Below are 16,031 nucleotides of genomic sequence, written 5' to 3'. Positions count from 1 at the left end.
GGAGCTGCTTTGTCAAGGCCCAGATCTTCTGTCCGGGAGAGGGAATAGCCACCCTGAGCCTCAGCCTCCCTCAGGGAGCTGCCACTGCAGGAGGGCTACACAGATGGCCTCGGGCTGAGTCAGGAGGATGGGGCCTGCCCTGGGAAGGCATTGGCTCCTGGGAGTGCAGACCACAGCCAGCCAGCTGAGCCCCAAGCCCTGAGCCCCTCCAGCTCTGTTCCACGAGTTCTGCTGCCTCAACTAACCTTTCCTGTCTCCTGGCCCTTTCACTCGACGGTGCTCAGCAGGGCAAGGACATACAGCCCATCCTGAGACCCTCCCCACACTCGGAGACCAAGGAGGTAAGAGGGGAAAAGGGGCAGAGAGGTCAGGTTCAGGCCCTCCTGGGTCTGGGGGCCTGAGCCTCCTAGTCCTTTCTTCTTGGCCTTTTAGATCCCTTTTGAGAAGAACTGCGGAGAGGACAAGAAATGTGAGGCAAACCTGGGGCTGTCCTTCTCCCCTACAAGGTCTGTAAGGCTTCCAAGCCTCCCAGCCCCTGGGCCCTCCTATTCCACTCTGTGTTTTCCTGAGGTATCTCCTGTGCACTAGAAAGAGTGCTGGGTGTGGAGTCAGAAGACCCCCGTCTGTGCTCACTAGATGTGTCATCTGGGCCTTGGTTTCCTTCTCTGAGACATGCAAGGCCCTTGTGGCACTCCTGTCAGGATTAGATGAGATCACAAAACTTAAAGCCTGTGTACCGGAGCATATTTTTTTGTACTTACTTTTTCTGGCCTACCAGATCACTCAGTTCTTAAACTCCCTGACTCTGATCCTGCTTCCTTCACTTTGGCCCCCACAACTTTTCTCTGATCTTCCCCCAGATCCAAAGTCCTGCGTCTGACCCCCTCTGCCAGCCTCTCTGTGGAGTTGACACTGACCAACTCAGGAGAAGACGCTTACTGGGTCCGGCTCGGCCTGACATTGCCCCGGGGACTGTCCTTCCGCAAAGTGGAGATGCTCAAGGTGAGCAAGGAGGCAGGGCCTGCCCACATGCCACGCTTGACTTTGCAGCTTCTGCTGGACTGTAGAAGACTCAGGCAGCCAAGACAACCTGAAGACGTGGGCAGCAGCTGGCATGCAGAGGACTTAGGGCCATCTGGGTTTTCAGCCTGTTAGCCACTGTTGAGCTATGTGACTTGAGATGCAAAGTTCCCTCTCTTTGGGTCTCAGATTCCACAACCAAAACGTGAGGCTGGGGACACTCGCAGGGTCAGTGAGAGGGTCATGTGAAATAGAGGGTGTGACAGAGGCTTGTGGAGCTGGCGAGTAAGATGTGCACAGGTTTAGTGAGATCGAGCTGTCTCTCTGCTAGTGGTGACCAAAGTGTTTTGAGGGATAGCCTAGGTTGTTTTAAATACAACTTTTATTTTTTAAATTATTACTACAAAAGTAATACACGATCACTACAGAAACTCGGAAATTACAGAGAAGTCTAAAGAAAAGACAATGAGCTCTACTTCCACAACTCAGCAGTTACTACGTTTAATATTGTGGTGTTCATCTATACGCAGATGAACAATTACATTGTATGTTTATTTATTCTGTATTTGTTTTGACCAATTGGCATTTTGCTCTCCACATGGTTGTTTTTCCTACATCTTGTTTTAAAATTTTTTATTGTGCTAAAATATACATAACATAAAATTTATCGGTTTATCATTTTTAAGCATACATTTCAGTGGCGTTAAGTACATTCACAATGTTGTACAACCATCACGACTATCTACTTGCAGTACTTGGAGCTCTCTACTCATTGAGCAATAACTTCCCACTCCCAGCCCTTTGCCCCTGGTAACCTCTAATCTACTTTCTGTCACTATGAATTTGCTCATTTTAGATATTTCGTGTACGTGGATTCATACAATATTTGTCCTTTTGTCCCTGTCTTACTTCCCTTAGCACAATGTTTTTGAGGTTTATCCATGTGAAAGCATGTATGAATTTTGTTCCTTTTAAAGGCTGAGTGGTATTCCATTATATGGATCTACCACATTTTGCTTATCTGTTCATCCATTGATGGACGCTTGACTTAATCTTATACAGCAACATCAAATGCTTCCCTAAGGGGCATCAGAACTTGACATCTGGCATCAGACCTGCATTCAAGTTCCTGCCACATCCTGCTGTCACCCAGTTATGAGACCTTGGAGAAGTCTCTTAACTTCCTTGAGCCTCTTTTTCCTTCTCTAATTCCCTTCCCAAGTTGAGGCTGAAGTCTGACCCTCACAGACTGTGATGAAGATGAATGGCTTCATGCTGCTCAGCCCAGGATCAAGCTCCTTTCCAAAATGGTTGTGGACTGTGGAGATGTAGCAGCATTTTAACGATCTCTGCGTGTTCTCTTCTGTGATTTTCCCGCAATTTACCGAACCATTCCTATCTCTTTGAACTGTTTTATTATTTCAAGTTTTTCATTATTATAAATAATGTTGCAGTGGGCAGCCCTTTGGCTGAGTGGTTAAGTTTGCACACTCTGCTTCGGCGGCCCAGGGTTTTGCTAGTTCAAATCCTGGGTGTGGACATGGCACCGCTCATCAAGCCATGCTGAGGCAGCATCCCACATGCCACAACTAGAAGGACCTGCAACTAAAAATATACAACTATGTACTGGGGCGCTTTGGGGAGAAAAAGGAAAAAATAAAATCTTAAAAAAAAAAATAGTAATGTTGCAATGAACATCTTTGCACTAAACCTCTGTCCATGCCTCTGGTTCTTTGGCCCCACTTCTCTGAGAATGGGCCCTGGCAGGGACAGAGCCCTGCAGTAGGTAGGCCCTGAGGGTTGGTGGCCTCTGGGAACTCTTGGCCTCACCCACTAACAAGCTTGTTCTCTCTCTTCTCCCGGCCAGCCTCACAGCCAGATACCTGTGAGCTGTGAGGAGCTTCCTGAAGAGCCCAAGCTTCTGACCAGGACCCTCTCTTGCAACGTGAGCTCTCCCATCTTTAAAACAGGCAGTTCGGTGAGTGCTTTGAGCCCCTAGAACCAAGCAGCCCAGGGACTGTGAACTCAGGAGCGGAGGGAGCTCCTGGCTCTGGGGAAGTGTGCAGGTGATTGGCCAAGAAGGGCCTACCCTGCCCACTGTCCCAAAGGGAATGTGGCTAGAGCTGCTTTGAGTCATGTTTGAGAGCCTGGACTTTGGAATCAGACAAACCTGGGGGTGGGTTATTTATTTTGTGAACTTAGACTCATGACTTAACCATTTGGGACCTCAGTATCCTCATCTGTACCTGGGGAGAAAACACCTAGCCCAGTGTTTGAGATGTAGTAAGCACTCAATAAGTGGTCACTGTTATTATGGCTATTGGACAAGGGGGCTGTGAGGAGCTCAGGCTGCCTCCTGAGGTCCAGGCCCTTTCCTTCTTCATTCTCCTCTCCTTCCCTGCCAGGTTGTTATCCAGGTGATGTTTCATACGCTGATGAACAGCTCCTGGGGGGACTTTGTTGAGCTGCACGCCAATGTGAGCTGGTGAGCAGGCCCCAGGACGGCCCCTGCCAGCATCTCCGCCCTGGCCTCAGACTGTCACACAGTCCTGACCAAGCCCTTCTAACACTGCCCTCTACCTTACCCAAATGCAGTGAAAATGAAGACTCAGGCCTCCTGGAGGACAACTCAGCCACTACCAGCATCCCAGTCCTATACCCCGTCAACATCCTGACTGAGGAGTAAGTCCTGAGCAGCCGTCCAACCCTCTCTTCCTATTTCAGCCTCCCCACCCAGGGCCCCAGCCTTGCTCCCCAGGGCTCTCCCTCAAAGCCCTCTTCCTTCCCAAGAGTCCCCCAGGGATAATTACAACTGATTCCAGCAGCATTTACTGATGGAAGAAAAAGTACATTGAATGCTGACCTTATGTGAGACTCTGTGCCAGCTGCACTGCACAGCTGATGGCTTTCCCTGGAGCTTTCAACACCTCACAAGGATGCTGTGCCTCTCTCTGTTTTCCTAATGAGCAAACTGAGGGTTTTACTAATGAACTCTCCATTTTACTAATGAACAAACTTGCTCAAATTTGTACTGCTAGGAAGTACTGACACCAGTATCTGAACTTAAGTCTGACCCCAAAACCCCAGCCAAGCTCTTTACTGTTTTCATCTGGGCTAGATTTCCTCCCTTCCTGGGGCCAGCAGTGCTAGAAGAGAAGGGAGGGAAGTTTCCATGAGGGCCTTTGCCCACAGAGAGCTGATGGTCACACAGGAGAGCCCAAACTCATGCACGTAGAATCAGTGAATCTCAGAATGTTGTGGCTGGGAGGACCCATGGGGATCACTAGTTTGATTTTCTTATTTTCAGAAAAGGAGATTAAGCCAGAAAAGTGGAGTGGCTTTTTTAAGTAGGCTCAGTGAGATGAGGACAGGGACAGTGTCTGAGCCAGTCTCTAGTGCTTTTGAACACAAGTGCCAAACAGAATGATATTGTCTGGCACAATCAGAGGCACTCACAACTAGAATATACAACTACCTACTGGGGGGGCTTTGAGGAGAAGAAGGAAAAAAAAAAAGATTGGCAACAGATGTTAACGCAGGTGCCAACTTAAAAAAAAAAAATAGAATGATATTGTCTGAAGTGTGATATGAGATTAGAGCCAGGAAAGATGATACAGGTCAGAGGAGAGATGGAAGGGGTCACGGAGATGTTGAGGCTTAAACTAGGCTCTAGAGGATGAGGGGGTTCAGGTAAGGGCCAGGAAAGAGGGAGGACATTCTCATCAGAGAGAACAGCATAGGTGAAGGCAGGGAGGCAGCAAACAGTGGGGCGGATCTGGGGAGCAGGGAGTGGGCAGGCTCAGGAGAGGGCAAGTATGTGCCAGGAAGCAGCATGCAGGCAGACTAGGAAGTGGGCAGGTCCAGATATAGGGGGCTTTGGATCTGACCTTTGTGGGCAGCAGGGAGCCATTGATGGATTCTGAGTGGGTGAGCGGCTGAGTTACTGAGTAGTAAAGTGAGGAAGGTCAGTGGAAGGATGGGGTGGGAGAGGGAGCCAGAGGCTGAGCAGCCATCTAAGAGATGAGCAGTGGGGCCCAGAGTACAGTGGAGACTGGTGAGGTGGTACGTAGTGGGCGGACTTGGCTCCAGAGGCATACCGCCTGGTTCCGGTCCTGGTCCTCCATTGCAGGACTTGGATAAGAGGCTGCCCCCTTCCATGAGCCTTAGTTTCCAAAGGGAAATAGCAGGGCATCGTAGGGGTGAAATGAGATCATGCCTGTGCAGTCCCTAGCACAGGGGCTGGCAACTCAGAGGCTGTGCCTGGCCCAGGCCGCCCTGTCCTCCTGGAGACTGGGTTCCTGTCTTCTCCACCTTCTACCTCTGCTCTTCTCTCTCTCCACAGCCAAGAAAACTCCACACTCTATATCAGCTTCACCCCCAAGGGTCCCAAGATCCACCATGTCAAGCACATCTACCAGGTATGAACCTCAATGTGAAAAGATCCTTATGTTCAGTTACACATTCATGCAGCCCCATCCTGGGGACCAGGGATGCAGAGACCAACCAGACACAGTCCCATTCTCGAGTCCAGCCCCCCACCTAGTTCATGATCCTTTCCATACAGCCTCACAGCCTCCACTGAAATGCTTCCGGGGTGGCATCCTCACCAACTCCTACCCACCACTGGCTAAATTATTTATAGACTCTCCGAACTTGAGAGCCAGAAGGGCTCTGAGAGAGAACCTTGTTTTTCATTCCAACATTTAACGAACCACTGTTTACTTTGCTAGGTGCTGTGGCAGCAGCAGATAAAACAGGGTCCCTGACCACTCAACTAACCAAGTCCTGTGTCTGGTGCTTTATATATTGAGCCCCCTACAAGTCTCACATCAGCCTGTGAGATCCCTATAGTAGGCACTGTGGTTCCCATTTTACCTATGAGAAATCTGTGGCACAGACAGATTGGGTAACTTGCCCAAGTTACACAGCTAATAAGGGGAAAGGTCAAATTCAAGCACTTATTTGAGTACCAAAATCCATGTGTTTAACCTCGAAAAGAATCTGTCACTTCTCATGCCGTACGCTCAGTGCTGTAATAGCACTCTTCATTATGGGAGCTCAGAAGAGGGAGAATCTAAGGCTTGAGGAGTCTAAGCCTTTCTGAGAGGTCATCTCTGAGCCAAGAGTAGGCATGGACCAGGTCAAGAGCATTGTCATTTTACTGTGGAGGAAACTGAGGCCCCAAAGAGGAAGTGTGTCACTCAAGGCCTCACTGGAGTTGGGGCGGACTGGGAAAGGAACCCAGCAGTAAAGGGACCCCAAGCAGTTTAGGGCCCTTTAGGATAGAGGCTGGAGCCATCTCACCTTGATACTTCAGTGAGGGAGAGTGGCCTTTGGGAAGGTCAGATGCCCATTTGCATTGAAATAGAATGTTTTGAATGGCCAGTTGAGTTGGCTTCTAATGCTGTTCACTGGGATGGCGCTAGGTTCCCTAGGGAGGTTGGCCAGGCCAGGCCTTTTACAATAGAATAGTGAGAAGGAGTTGAGCAGGCATGGATCCAAACTCCAACTCTGCCACTTGTGCTCTGTGTGACCTTGGGCCAGGGACTTACCTGTCCATGCCTTAGTTCCCCCCTGTGACAAATGGGGATTTGGAATAAGAACTTGACAGGCGGTCCTGAGGTTTAAATGGGTTACTTACTCCCTATAGAGTGCTGGGCACGGTGTCTTGGGAGGTGAAGGTGGTTGTAGGAGCTAGGTGGGTATTGTGTTGTGGCCCTGAGCGTCCCCAACTCCTTTGGAAGCCTCCTTACGTTCATGCCTCCTGCAGCCTGGAACCAGCTCAAACTCTTTGAGCTTCTTCTCTCTCTCCCTCCCCCACCCCAGAATAGTCATCAAGGCTAGATGCCTCCATCCATCTCACCACCCTCCGGCATCACAAGCTATGTGTTTGGCTCCCCACTCTCCTCCTCCAAGCAGCCACTCTTGCTAAAGGCCCTAATTGTTTCCATTTTAACTAAACCCAACACGGCATGAGACACTGGTGATCCATCCCTCTTTCGTAAGTCTGCCCTGTTAATCAGGCCCTTTTTGCCATAGGGAAGTTAGCTCTAATCACTGAGGTTTACTGTAAGCTAAACAGGCATGGACATCCAGTGAGAGCTGGACAGCTGGGCTACAGGCTCTCCTTCCTCATTGTCTCCTGCTCCCCTGGCTGGTTAGGAGCTTAGGCTTTTTGAAGCCCTGCCATTTAAAGCTGTGGGGCCTTAGGCAGTTTACTTACCCTCTCTGAGCCTCAGTTTTTCAATCTGTAAAATGATGAAGGAGATGACAATAGCACCTACCTTATGGGGTTGTTATGAGGAGCAAATGAGAAAATGCATGTTAGGTGCTTAGCATAGTGCTTGACACATAGGATATCAGTCAACATTGGCTGTTTTTATCATTATTATTATTATCACCATGATCCAATGAAGGTGATAGAGCCTAGTGGTTCCAGTCTCTGGAGTCACAGCCTAGGTTAAAATGCCAGCTCTACTTCTTGATAGCTTCAGACAAATTAGCTAATCGCCCTCCCTGAGCCTCAGTTCTCTCATCTGTAAAATGGGGATGTCAGTCCTACCCACTATATCAGAATGTTGAACAAGCTAAATGAGATCATGCATTTAGTGAGGATCAGAGGAGACCCAGCCCACGGCGTGTTCAGTAAGTGGTGATAGTTATTAGCTACCTGTTCCAGCCCTGTGTCTTGTGCTCTGTCGCCATCACCATTCCCTCACAGCAGGTTCGTGGCTCTGGGCTTGCGCTACTGCTTGCTCTGATTCTGTTAGTTTCCACCAGCTGTGTCTCACTTCCCACAGTGCGCATGCACCCCTTCCAACCGACAGATTGTCCCTCCTGCTCCTCCAGTGAACCTGTCCCTGAAACTTGGGACTCATCTCCACTGGGATGTCTTTACAGCATCTTTTTTTTTTTTTTCTTCTAACAGATTATTGAGCTATAACTCGCACCATGCAACTTACCCACTTAAAGTGTACAATTCAGTGGTTTTTAGTACCTCCACAAAGTTGTGCAACCATCACCCTAATCTAATTTTAGAACATTTTCGTTACTCCAAAAAGAAACCCTGTACCCATTTGCAGTCACTCCCCACTTCCTTCTCCCCCAGCTCCTGGCAACAACTACTTTGGTCTCTCTCTGCAGATTTGCCTATTTTGAACAGTACATATGAGAGAAATCATAAAATATGTGGTTTTTTGTGACTGGCATCTTTCACTTAGCACAGTGTTTTCAAGGTTCATTCATGCTGTAGCATGTGCCAGTATTTCATTCATTTTTATTGCCAAATAATATTCAGTTGTAAGATAGGCCACATTTGATTTATCCATTCATCAATCAATGGACATTTGTGTCGTTTCCACTCTTTGGCTATTATGGATAATTCTGCTTGAACATTCCTGTTCGAGTTTTTGTGTGGACGTATGTTTTATTTCTCTTGGGCATGTAAGTAGGAGTACAATTGCTCCTCTTGAAGCTTTGGTCTCAACATGTTCGATACTAAATTGATCATCTTCCCCTAAGCCAGCATCTCCTCTGACTTGCTTAGAATAGTTTAAAAGTACCTTTTCCTCAAACAAAACTTCCAAGTCTGGGCGAATTTTTCCCTCCTCCGTGCCTGGTCCCACTGCCTCCTCACATTCTGCTGTCTGCACCCTCTTCTCTCTTTTGTCCCTGCCACTGCTCAGACTCAGTTCCTCATCTTCTTGCAATGGGACTGTTGTCTCAGGTCCCCAGCATGGGCCTTGACCCGCCTTTCCCAGCTTCCTTCCATTTCCTGCCTGCAGTGGATGAAGCCCCGTGGAGCCAGCCCCTCCTCAGCTGCCTTCCATGGCTCCTCATTGCCTTCTCAGTAGTCCCCTGACTTCTTGCCCGCAGGCCTTCCAGGTTCCACAGCCTCACCTCCAGTCTCCTTCCCAGACTTATCTCCTCTCCCCTCCCCGTCACCCTGCCGTCTGGCCTGCTGTCCTGACTCCCTCATTTTCTCTTTCTGGATGGCTTCGCCCCGTCTTCATCTGTTAAAGTCCTGTCTGTCTTTTACAGTTAAGTTGAAATGCTGCCTCTGACATAAGGCCTTTTTAATTTTTTTTAACTGATATTTTAAAAGTGTCCACAAGTGTTTGTGGAATGCGAGAAGCCCTCACACTGGATATTTATCTCCCTGCTTGACCTCCCTGAGACTTTCACTCATGCTGATCCTGTGTCACTTTCTTATACATTTCTGCGTCTTCCAGCACTAGCACAGATAGCTCTTTTGTATAAAAAGTATTCAAGAAATGTTTCTTAAATTAATTCAATGCACTTGCCAAAATTGGGTCTTTCCCAACCTATGTTATGCATATAATTTCTGCATCTATCCTTGTTAAATGTCATTCATTCTCACACTCATTCAAAAAACTACTTTTCTTGAGGCTTGTTATATGCTGTTCCGTGTCAAGCAGTAGGGAATTGCAGGTGAAATAAACCATAGTTCCTGTGCTCCAGCAGCTCTCACGGTCTAGTGGAGAGACAGACACATGGCAAATACTTTGCCATCCTGCTAGGGAGGTAGAGTGCTGTGGGAACACACGATGGGGAAGCTGCTCTATCCTTGGGGAGTCAGCCAAGCCTTCAGAGATGATATCTGAGCAGTACCTTGCAGGATGGGTGAGGGTTTGCCATGTGGAGAAAGCATAGAAATGTACATAACCCACACTGTAAGGCTTTGAGGACAGGGCCCGGGTGTGGTTGATCAGTGCCCACTGCCTAACAAAGAGTGGGCTCTTGGGCCTCGGCTAGTGAAGATTGGATCTGGGGTGCAGTTGGAGTGGCTGGCATTCCGGGCTCTGCAGCCCCTTTTCCTCTGAACCAGGTGAAGATTCAGCCTTCTGTCCATGACCACAATGTGCCCACCCTGGAGGCTTTGATTGGGGTACCATGGCCTCACAGCAAGGGGCCCATCATGCACAAGTGGAGAGTGGAGATGGTGAGTGCTGCACACCTGGGTGAGCTCATAAAGGGTATAGGTGTATGAGAAGGGAGTGAGGACGGATGAATTCTGTCGGACTCAGTGATATCTGAATCCGCTAAGGGCCAGTCGGGAAGAACTGGGATGCCAAGGTCTTATCTTGGGAGTAGGGAGGAATGCCAGGTTCCAGCCTTAAGGGGCTGGTGTCCTCTCTCAGTTCTGGACTAACTGAAGACCCCACCTCATCATTCCTAGGAGCCTCCTAGCACCTGCTACCGTGAGGATCTGGAGATGCCACCCAGTATGGCTGAGGTATGGGCATATGAGCTAAGAAATTGGAGTAGGGGCTGGAAAAAGTGCAGGTGGGAAGACAGGCTCTCTGACCCCTGCTTTCTTTAGTCCCCTCAGCCTTGTTTGCCTGGAGCCAAGTTCCGCTGCCCACTTGTCTTCAAGCAGGAGATTCTCATCCAAGTGATCGGGACAGTGGAGCTTGTGGGGGAGATCGAGGTGACACATGCTGGAAGCAGATGCACAGTGGTTTTGGGGGGCCTAAAGGGAGGGGGGTAGGCATCCCCACCATGTAGTCTTCCTGCATTTTTCTGTTATAGCTTGATGAAGTATCCTCGATGTTTACACCATTGCAGATGAAAGAGAACCATGATTTGTTTGAATTTTGCAGGGCTGTTTTCATGGGCCTACAGACAGTTCTTCTATGTTCTTTTTGTGTGTGTGTGAGGAAGATTGGCCCTGAGCTAATATCTGTTGCCAATCTTCTTCTTTTTGCTCAAGGAAGATTGTTGCCGAGCTAACGTTTGTCCCAATCTTCCTCTATTTTATGTGGGACGCCACCACAGCATGGCTTAATGAGCAGCACTAGGTCCACGCCTGGGATCCGAGCCTGTGAACCCTGGGCCGCTGAAGCAGAGTGCACAAACTTAACCACTGCACCACCAGGCCAGCCCCTTCTATGTTCTTTATAGGAAAAATTTCCTTCCAACAACGTGGAGTGGTACATTAGATGCCACAGTAGAGAACTGAGTAGAAGTGGTGCACCCCACTAAAACCCATTCACCTTTGCTCCCCATTGAGTTGAGGTGGGGGCAGCAGTGAGTGTGTTCTTAGTCCTTGTTCTCCACCCTCCCACAGGCCTCCTCCATGTTCAGCCTCTGCAGCTCTCTCTCCATCTCCTTCAACAGCAGCAAGCATTTCCACCTCTATGGCAGCAATGCTTCTCTGGCCCAGGTATCTCTCTGCCTCCTCAGTAGACCCTGGAACAGAGGTCAGCAGAGGGATCTGAGGAAGCCCAGGGCGGAGCTAGAGGAGCTAGAGCTGGAAGTGGGAGAGCCACACAGGAGAAGGGTGGGCATTGCATAGTAAGAACCACCCCACAACCAGAACCATCACCCTGGGCAGAGGCTTCCTGGGAAGCCGTGAGCTCCCCACCAGTACTGGTGGGCGAGACCACAAGGTCACCTGTCTGAGATGTGTCAGGTAAAGATCAGTTTGATGGCAGCTCAGCAAAGGGGTACCCATCTCACAGGCAGAGTGTGAAGGGAAGGTGCTCTAAGCAGAGAGAGCAGCGAGGGCAGGGCTCAGAGTCGAGAGAGTGGGCAAGGCAGGTTTAAGAGCAGGAAGCTCACAGGACTAGAAGGGAAGTGGCGCTTTTAGCTTTTTACCTTTTTAAGGTAAGCAAAAGCCAGATCCTGGAAGGTTTGCATGCTGAGCTGAGATTTTGGCATTTTATCCCGCAGCTGAGGGGAAGCTATTTAAGGGTTTAAGGTGGGCCATGGTGCTTGTTTGCCAGTTGGTTCCAGTGGCTGCAGTGGGAGATATACTGGAGAGAGAGGATCTGGGCCCAAGCCCGGTGCCATGATACAGTCCAGACTGGAAATGCTAAGACCTAGAGATGGAGACCGGATTCATAAGAACTGTTAGGAGTGGGAAAGGTTTCTTCCCCGCTCTTCCCTCCTCTCCTCCCTCAGGTCATCATGAAGGTCGACATCGTCTATGAGAAGGAAATGCTCTACCTCTACGTGCTGAGTGGCCTCGGGGGGCTTTTGCTGCTGTTGCTGATTTTCATGGCGCTCTACAAGGTGGGAGCTTCTGGGAGTAACGGGTATTGCTGAGATAGCCAGGCTGGGGAAAGGGGAATGGGCAGGAGTCAGAGAGGAGAATGCCATGATCAGGGAGCTTTAAAGCTAGGAGGGGCCTCAGCTTACTTCCTCCTTCCACAGATAAGGCTACTGAGGCCCAAAGAGCAAGTGAGACTTCTCCCCCATCCTTCCAGCGAGCACTGGCAGAGCCAGGACTAGGTACCCAGGAAAAAAGACTCTCCCACATACAGAGGGCCAGGCACTGGGCTGCAGAGGCGCATACCACAAACACCATCCCTGCCTTTGTGGAGCACACAGTCCAATGGGGGAGACAGACAGGAACACACAAGATGAGGGCTCCACTAGGGGGCCTGTGTGCTCTGGAGCCTATAACACAGGAGCCTAACTTAAGCTGGGGAGTCTGGGAAGGCCTTCCAAGAGGTGGTTGTTGAGTTGGGATTTGAAGGATGGGTAGAAGTTAGCCAGATGAAGAGGGCTGGAGGGCAGACATTCCACGTGAAAACCTCAAATATTCCAGAAAAGAGAACACAGAAAATCAAAGTTTCTTCCTGTTGCACCCAGAGGGTTGCCATTATCAACCATTTTGTTTCTCTTCTTCCAGGTTCTAAGTTTGTTGTTAAAATATGAGTATACGTGTGAGCATGAGAGAGAGAAAGACAGAAAAGTCAGCATATGTGTGTATATGTAGAAAATGTCAATGGCATAATACCATATATACCGGTTGAGCACTTGTCTTTTCCCTGGATATCTTGATGTCTTTCCATCTGAGCACAATTAGGTCTACCTCTTGTTTTGTAACCTGGGTGGTTTTCTGCTGTCTGGATGCCCCGCCTCTTATTGAACAAGTTCCCTATTGATGAGCATTTAGATTGTTTGTAATTTACGTGCATCTCTTTCAAACAATGTGACCAAAAGGCTCTTGTTACCCACTTCTTTGTACATTTGTCAAAATATTCTTTGGAATTAATTCCTAGAGCTGGAATTGCTGAGCCAAAGAATAGATATATATGTTTTGAGCTTTCAACAGAGAGTGCATGGCACGGACCAGGCACTAGCTAAGTGTGGGCTCTTACTGTTATTATTACTAGATGTTGTCACATCACTCGCCTCAGATATTGGTACATGACATTTTGATGAGCCTAAAGAATGAATTATGAACCCTACAGCTTTTTAACATGTTGCCAAGAACCAGGTGCAGCAGATAGCCTTATCCTATCCCTGGAGCGGAAACTATGGGTCTGTGGCACAATATAACTTATTAACATAAAGGATTCTGTCATGTTTTTCCGGGGCCAACTGGTGCAATGTGCTCCCGGGACTTTCTGCTCACTCAGTTTTTGTCTTCCTGTAGGTTGGCTTCTTCAAACGGAACCTGAAGGAGAAGATGGAGGCTAGCGCAGATGCCTCAGACGGAATCCCTGGGGAAGACTCCGGGCAGCCGGCGTCTGAGGAGGAGGCTATGGATCCGGGCTGCCGGGATCCGCTCCACGAGGAAGAGGCCCAGGATGGAGGTGGCAAAGACTGAGGCCTAGGCCTGAGGCAGAGGGCCCAGGACTGGACTTGGGATGCCTGGCGCCGGTCTGCCGCTACCTACATTTCACTGTGTGTCTTCGAGCAAGTCACTGCCCTCCCTAGGCCTGTTTCCCTGTCTTGAACATGGAGCTCATTCCTCCCTGCCTGCTTTTGCAGGCTAATGGTGAGGAGCCACTGAGGGATGGGCCAGGAAGGCTACAGAGGTGAGGCCTTGTATCAGATGGCCCTGGCTTCCAGCAGTCCATCAGTCCCTCCTAGTTTCCTCCCCTGGAAGAGAACGCCTGATCTAAATCTGGAGAAACTGTAGTGTCAGGATGCTCCAGGCCCTCACATCCACCTGCGCTTAGATGTCCATAGAGGCTTCAGACTCCCAGAACCTTACCCTGCACTATCTCCTGCCCGGAGTCCAGTCAGCTTTCCATTCTGCTGCCAGAGAACAAATCTGATCCATGTCACTACGTTGCTGCTGTAAACCCCTTGCCCTTTGCTAAAGACCAAATTCCTTAATATGCCTTCCAAAATCTGGAAAACTAGGCCCCTGTTGCCTTCTGAGCCTTCTCTAGAGACATCCCCCCTCCCTTTCTAACCTTCAGTTACATCAGCCTTTTTCATTTGCCAAGGTCCTTCCTGTCTCGCTGCCTTCACCCAGACTACTCCCTCTGCCTGGAACATTCCTCCTGCTTCCCTTTCCTGGCTAACTCTCACTCAGCCTTCAGCTCTCAGCTCACACGTCACTTCCTCAGGGCAGCCCCCCGACCCTGACTCAGGTGGGCTCCCATGTTGTACACGCTTACACGAGCCTGCACTTGTCCGTCATCGCACAGATCATACTTGTTCATCATCAGATGATTTACTTAATATCCATCTCTCAAATTAAACAGTGAACTCCATGAGGGTAGGGACCATTCTTGTCTTGTTCACCTTGGGATCCCTGGTGATACCACAGAGCCAGACACTAGTAGGTGCTGGAACAATTGCATTGAATTAGTGAGGGAGCCTGCAGGAAGACAGAGAAAAAAGTTTGGCTGGGCCGTGGCATCCCCATCCTTCAAGGCTCAGTCTTTCCCAGGCTCCTGGCCCCCTCCTGCCACAGGCCCACCAGGACTGCATCACACCCCACTGTGGTTCCCACTGTGAGACTGTGAGCTCAAAGCTGAGGACCATGTCTGTTCAGCTGGCTCCCCAGTGCCAAGCACAGTGCCTGCATATATTCATCCCATAAGTGTGAAATTCAGTCCAATTTTGTGATGTTTTCATGCTTGGTGTAACATTCCAGCCTGGCTCAATTAAATCAGCATTTCCTTCTCAACCCTTTCACTAAGTGGGAAAACAGCTCTTCATTTCCTTTCTTTTCTTTATTATTATTATTATTATTATTATTATTATTATTATTATTTTGCCATGATGACCATCAGAGACTGACCTGCACCTGACATTGTGAGTTAATTCAAAAGAGAAGCAGGGAGAGACACACAGAAAGTGAGAAAACGTTAGGTAAGCATCGACAATTCATTAAGACATGAGAATACACCCTCCCTGCCCTGCCTTTTTAGAGCAGCGATTGGAGGGGCCGGACCCTCAGGCCTCCCCATAGAAGGGACAGAGGGGACTAGTCAGTGCTGCCCTCTTGTGGTCGGTAGGACCCCGGGGGAATACTGAGTAAGCCTAAGCCAGCTCAGAGTACAGCGCCAGGAGGTAACATTCCGTTGCCCAAGCAGTAACCTTTGATGGCTCCCTTCTGCCCGTAGGGGAGTAAGTGAACATTCCCAAGCCTGGCACACAAGGCCCAGATCATTTCAAAGCATGCTGGCCTCTCCAGCTCATCAACCCTCTTCTGGATAAGCAAGGCATCAGGAAGGAAGAAGAGAAGCCCCTTTTCCCGGAGAGGGGAAAAAATGTTTTAACTGTCAGGAATATCACAGAACAACTAAAGGTATACGAAATTATCTGTAGGTCGCATGAAACATAAAGTGGTGATGGAATGGGTCATTTTGTCTAGGAACCGATGAGATGAGGAAAGCTTTGAAGGAGGAAGATTTTAATGGATAGAAAAGAGGTGAACCTGCTGGCAAGGGGAACAGCATGTGCAAAGGCACAGAGGTTCTATTAATTCATGCAGGATTTCTTGAGTGCTTTGAGTTGCCCTGTTCTGTGCTCAGAGGACAGGGTGATGAACAGACAAAGAAGTCCTTTTCCTCAGGAAATTTCACTCCCATGGGAAAACAGAGTAAAAAAAGTAGAAGTGTGGTTCCAGGGCCATGAAGATAAAGCAGGATAACAGGTTAGAGGTGATAGAGACAGCCCTTTTGGATAGGTGGTCAGGGAAGTCTGTCTGAGGAGGTGATACTCTGTAACACTAAAAAAAAAAAGTGAATATTTTCATCAAAGCTGGAAGCAAAAAAGTACAGAAAATTTGAAGC

At 49.0% G+C, this 16,031-nt stretch overlaps 1 protein-coding gene across 4 annotated transcripts in view; it reads left to right on the top strand.

Moving 5' to 3' along the window:
* The window catches only part of ITGAL (integrin subunit alpha L), a 36,791-nt gene extending 21,863 nt beyond the window's left edge, over positions 1 to 14,928 (top strand). Inside the window, exons 19-31 of one of the 4 annotated variants that reach the window (XM_014842402.3) lie at positions 285 to 341; positions 433 to 506; positions 861 to 1,002; positions 2,888 to 2,998; positions 3,426 to 3,505; positions 3,616 to 3,702; positions 5,363 to 5,438; positions 9,869 to 9,982; positions 10,220 to 10,276; positions 10,364 to 10,471; positions 11,111 to 11,206; positions 11,947 to 12,057; positions 13,430 to 14,928. In XM_014842402.3, coding sequence (XP_014697888.1) covers positions 285 to 341; positions 433 to 506; positions 861 to 1,002; positions 2,888 to 2,998; positions 3,426 to 3,505; positions 3,616 to 3,702; positions 5,363 to 5,438; positions 9,869 to 9,982; positions 10,220 to 10,276; positions 10,364 to 10,471; positions 11,111 to 11,206; positions 11,947 to 12,057; positions 13,430 to 13,603 — 1,287 coding nt within the window. In that variant the 3' untranslated portion in view covers positions 13,604 to 14,928. The remainder of the gene's footprint in view (positions 1 to 284; positions 342 to 432; positions 507 to 860; positions 1,003 to 2,887; positions 2,999 to 3,425; positions 3,506 to 3,615; positions 3,703 to 5,362; positions 5,439 to 9,868; positions 9,983 to 10,219; positions 10,277 to 10,363; positions 10,472 to 11,110; positions 11,207 to 11,946; positions 12,058 to 13,429) is intronic. The other 3 variants (XM_014842403.3, XM_070484584.1, XM_070484583.1) reach the window with 3 other exon arrangements.
* The last annotated feature ends 1,103 nt before the right edge of the window (positions 14,929 to 16,031 follow it).

The sequence above is a fragment of the Equus asinus genome, chromosome 14 (genome assembly GCF_041296235.1).
Source record: "Equus asinus isolate D_3611 breed Donkey chromosome 14, EquAss-T2T_v2, whole genome shotgun sequence".
Taxonomy (NCBI): Eukaryota; Metazoa; Chordata; class Mammalia; order Perissodactyla; family Equidae; genus Equus; species Equus asinus.
Note: the sequence above shows the minus strand (reverse complement) of the source record. Positions and strands in the feature narration are given on the sequence as shown.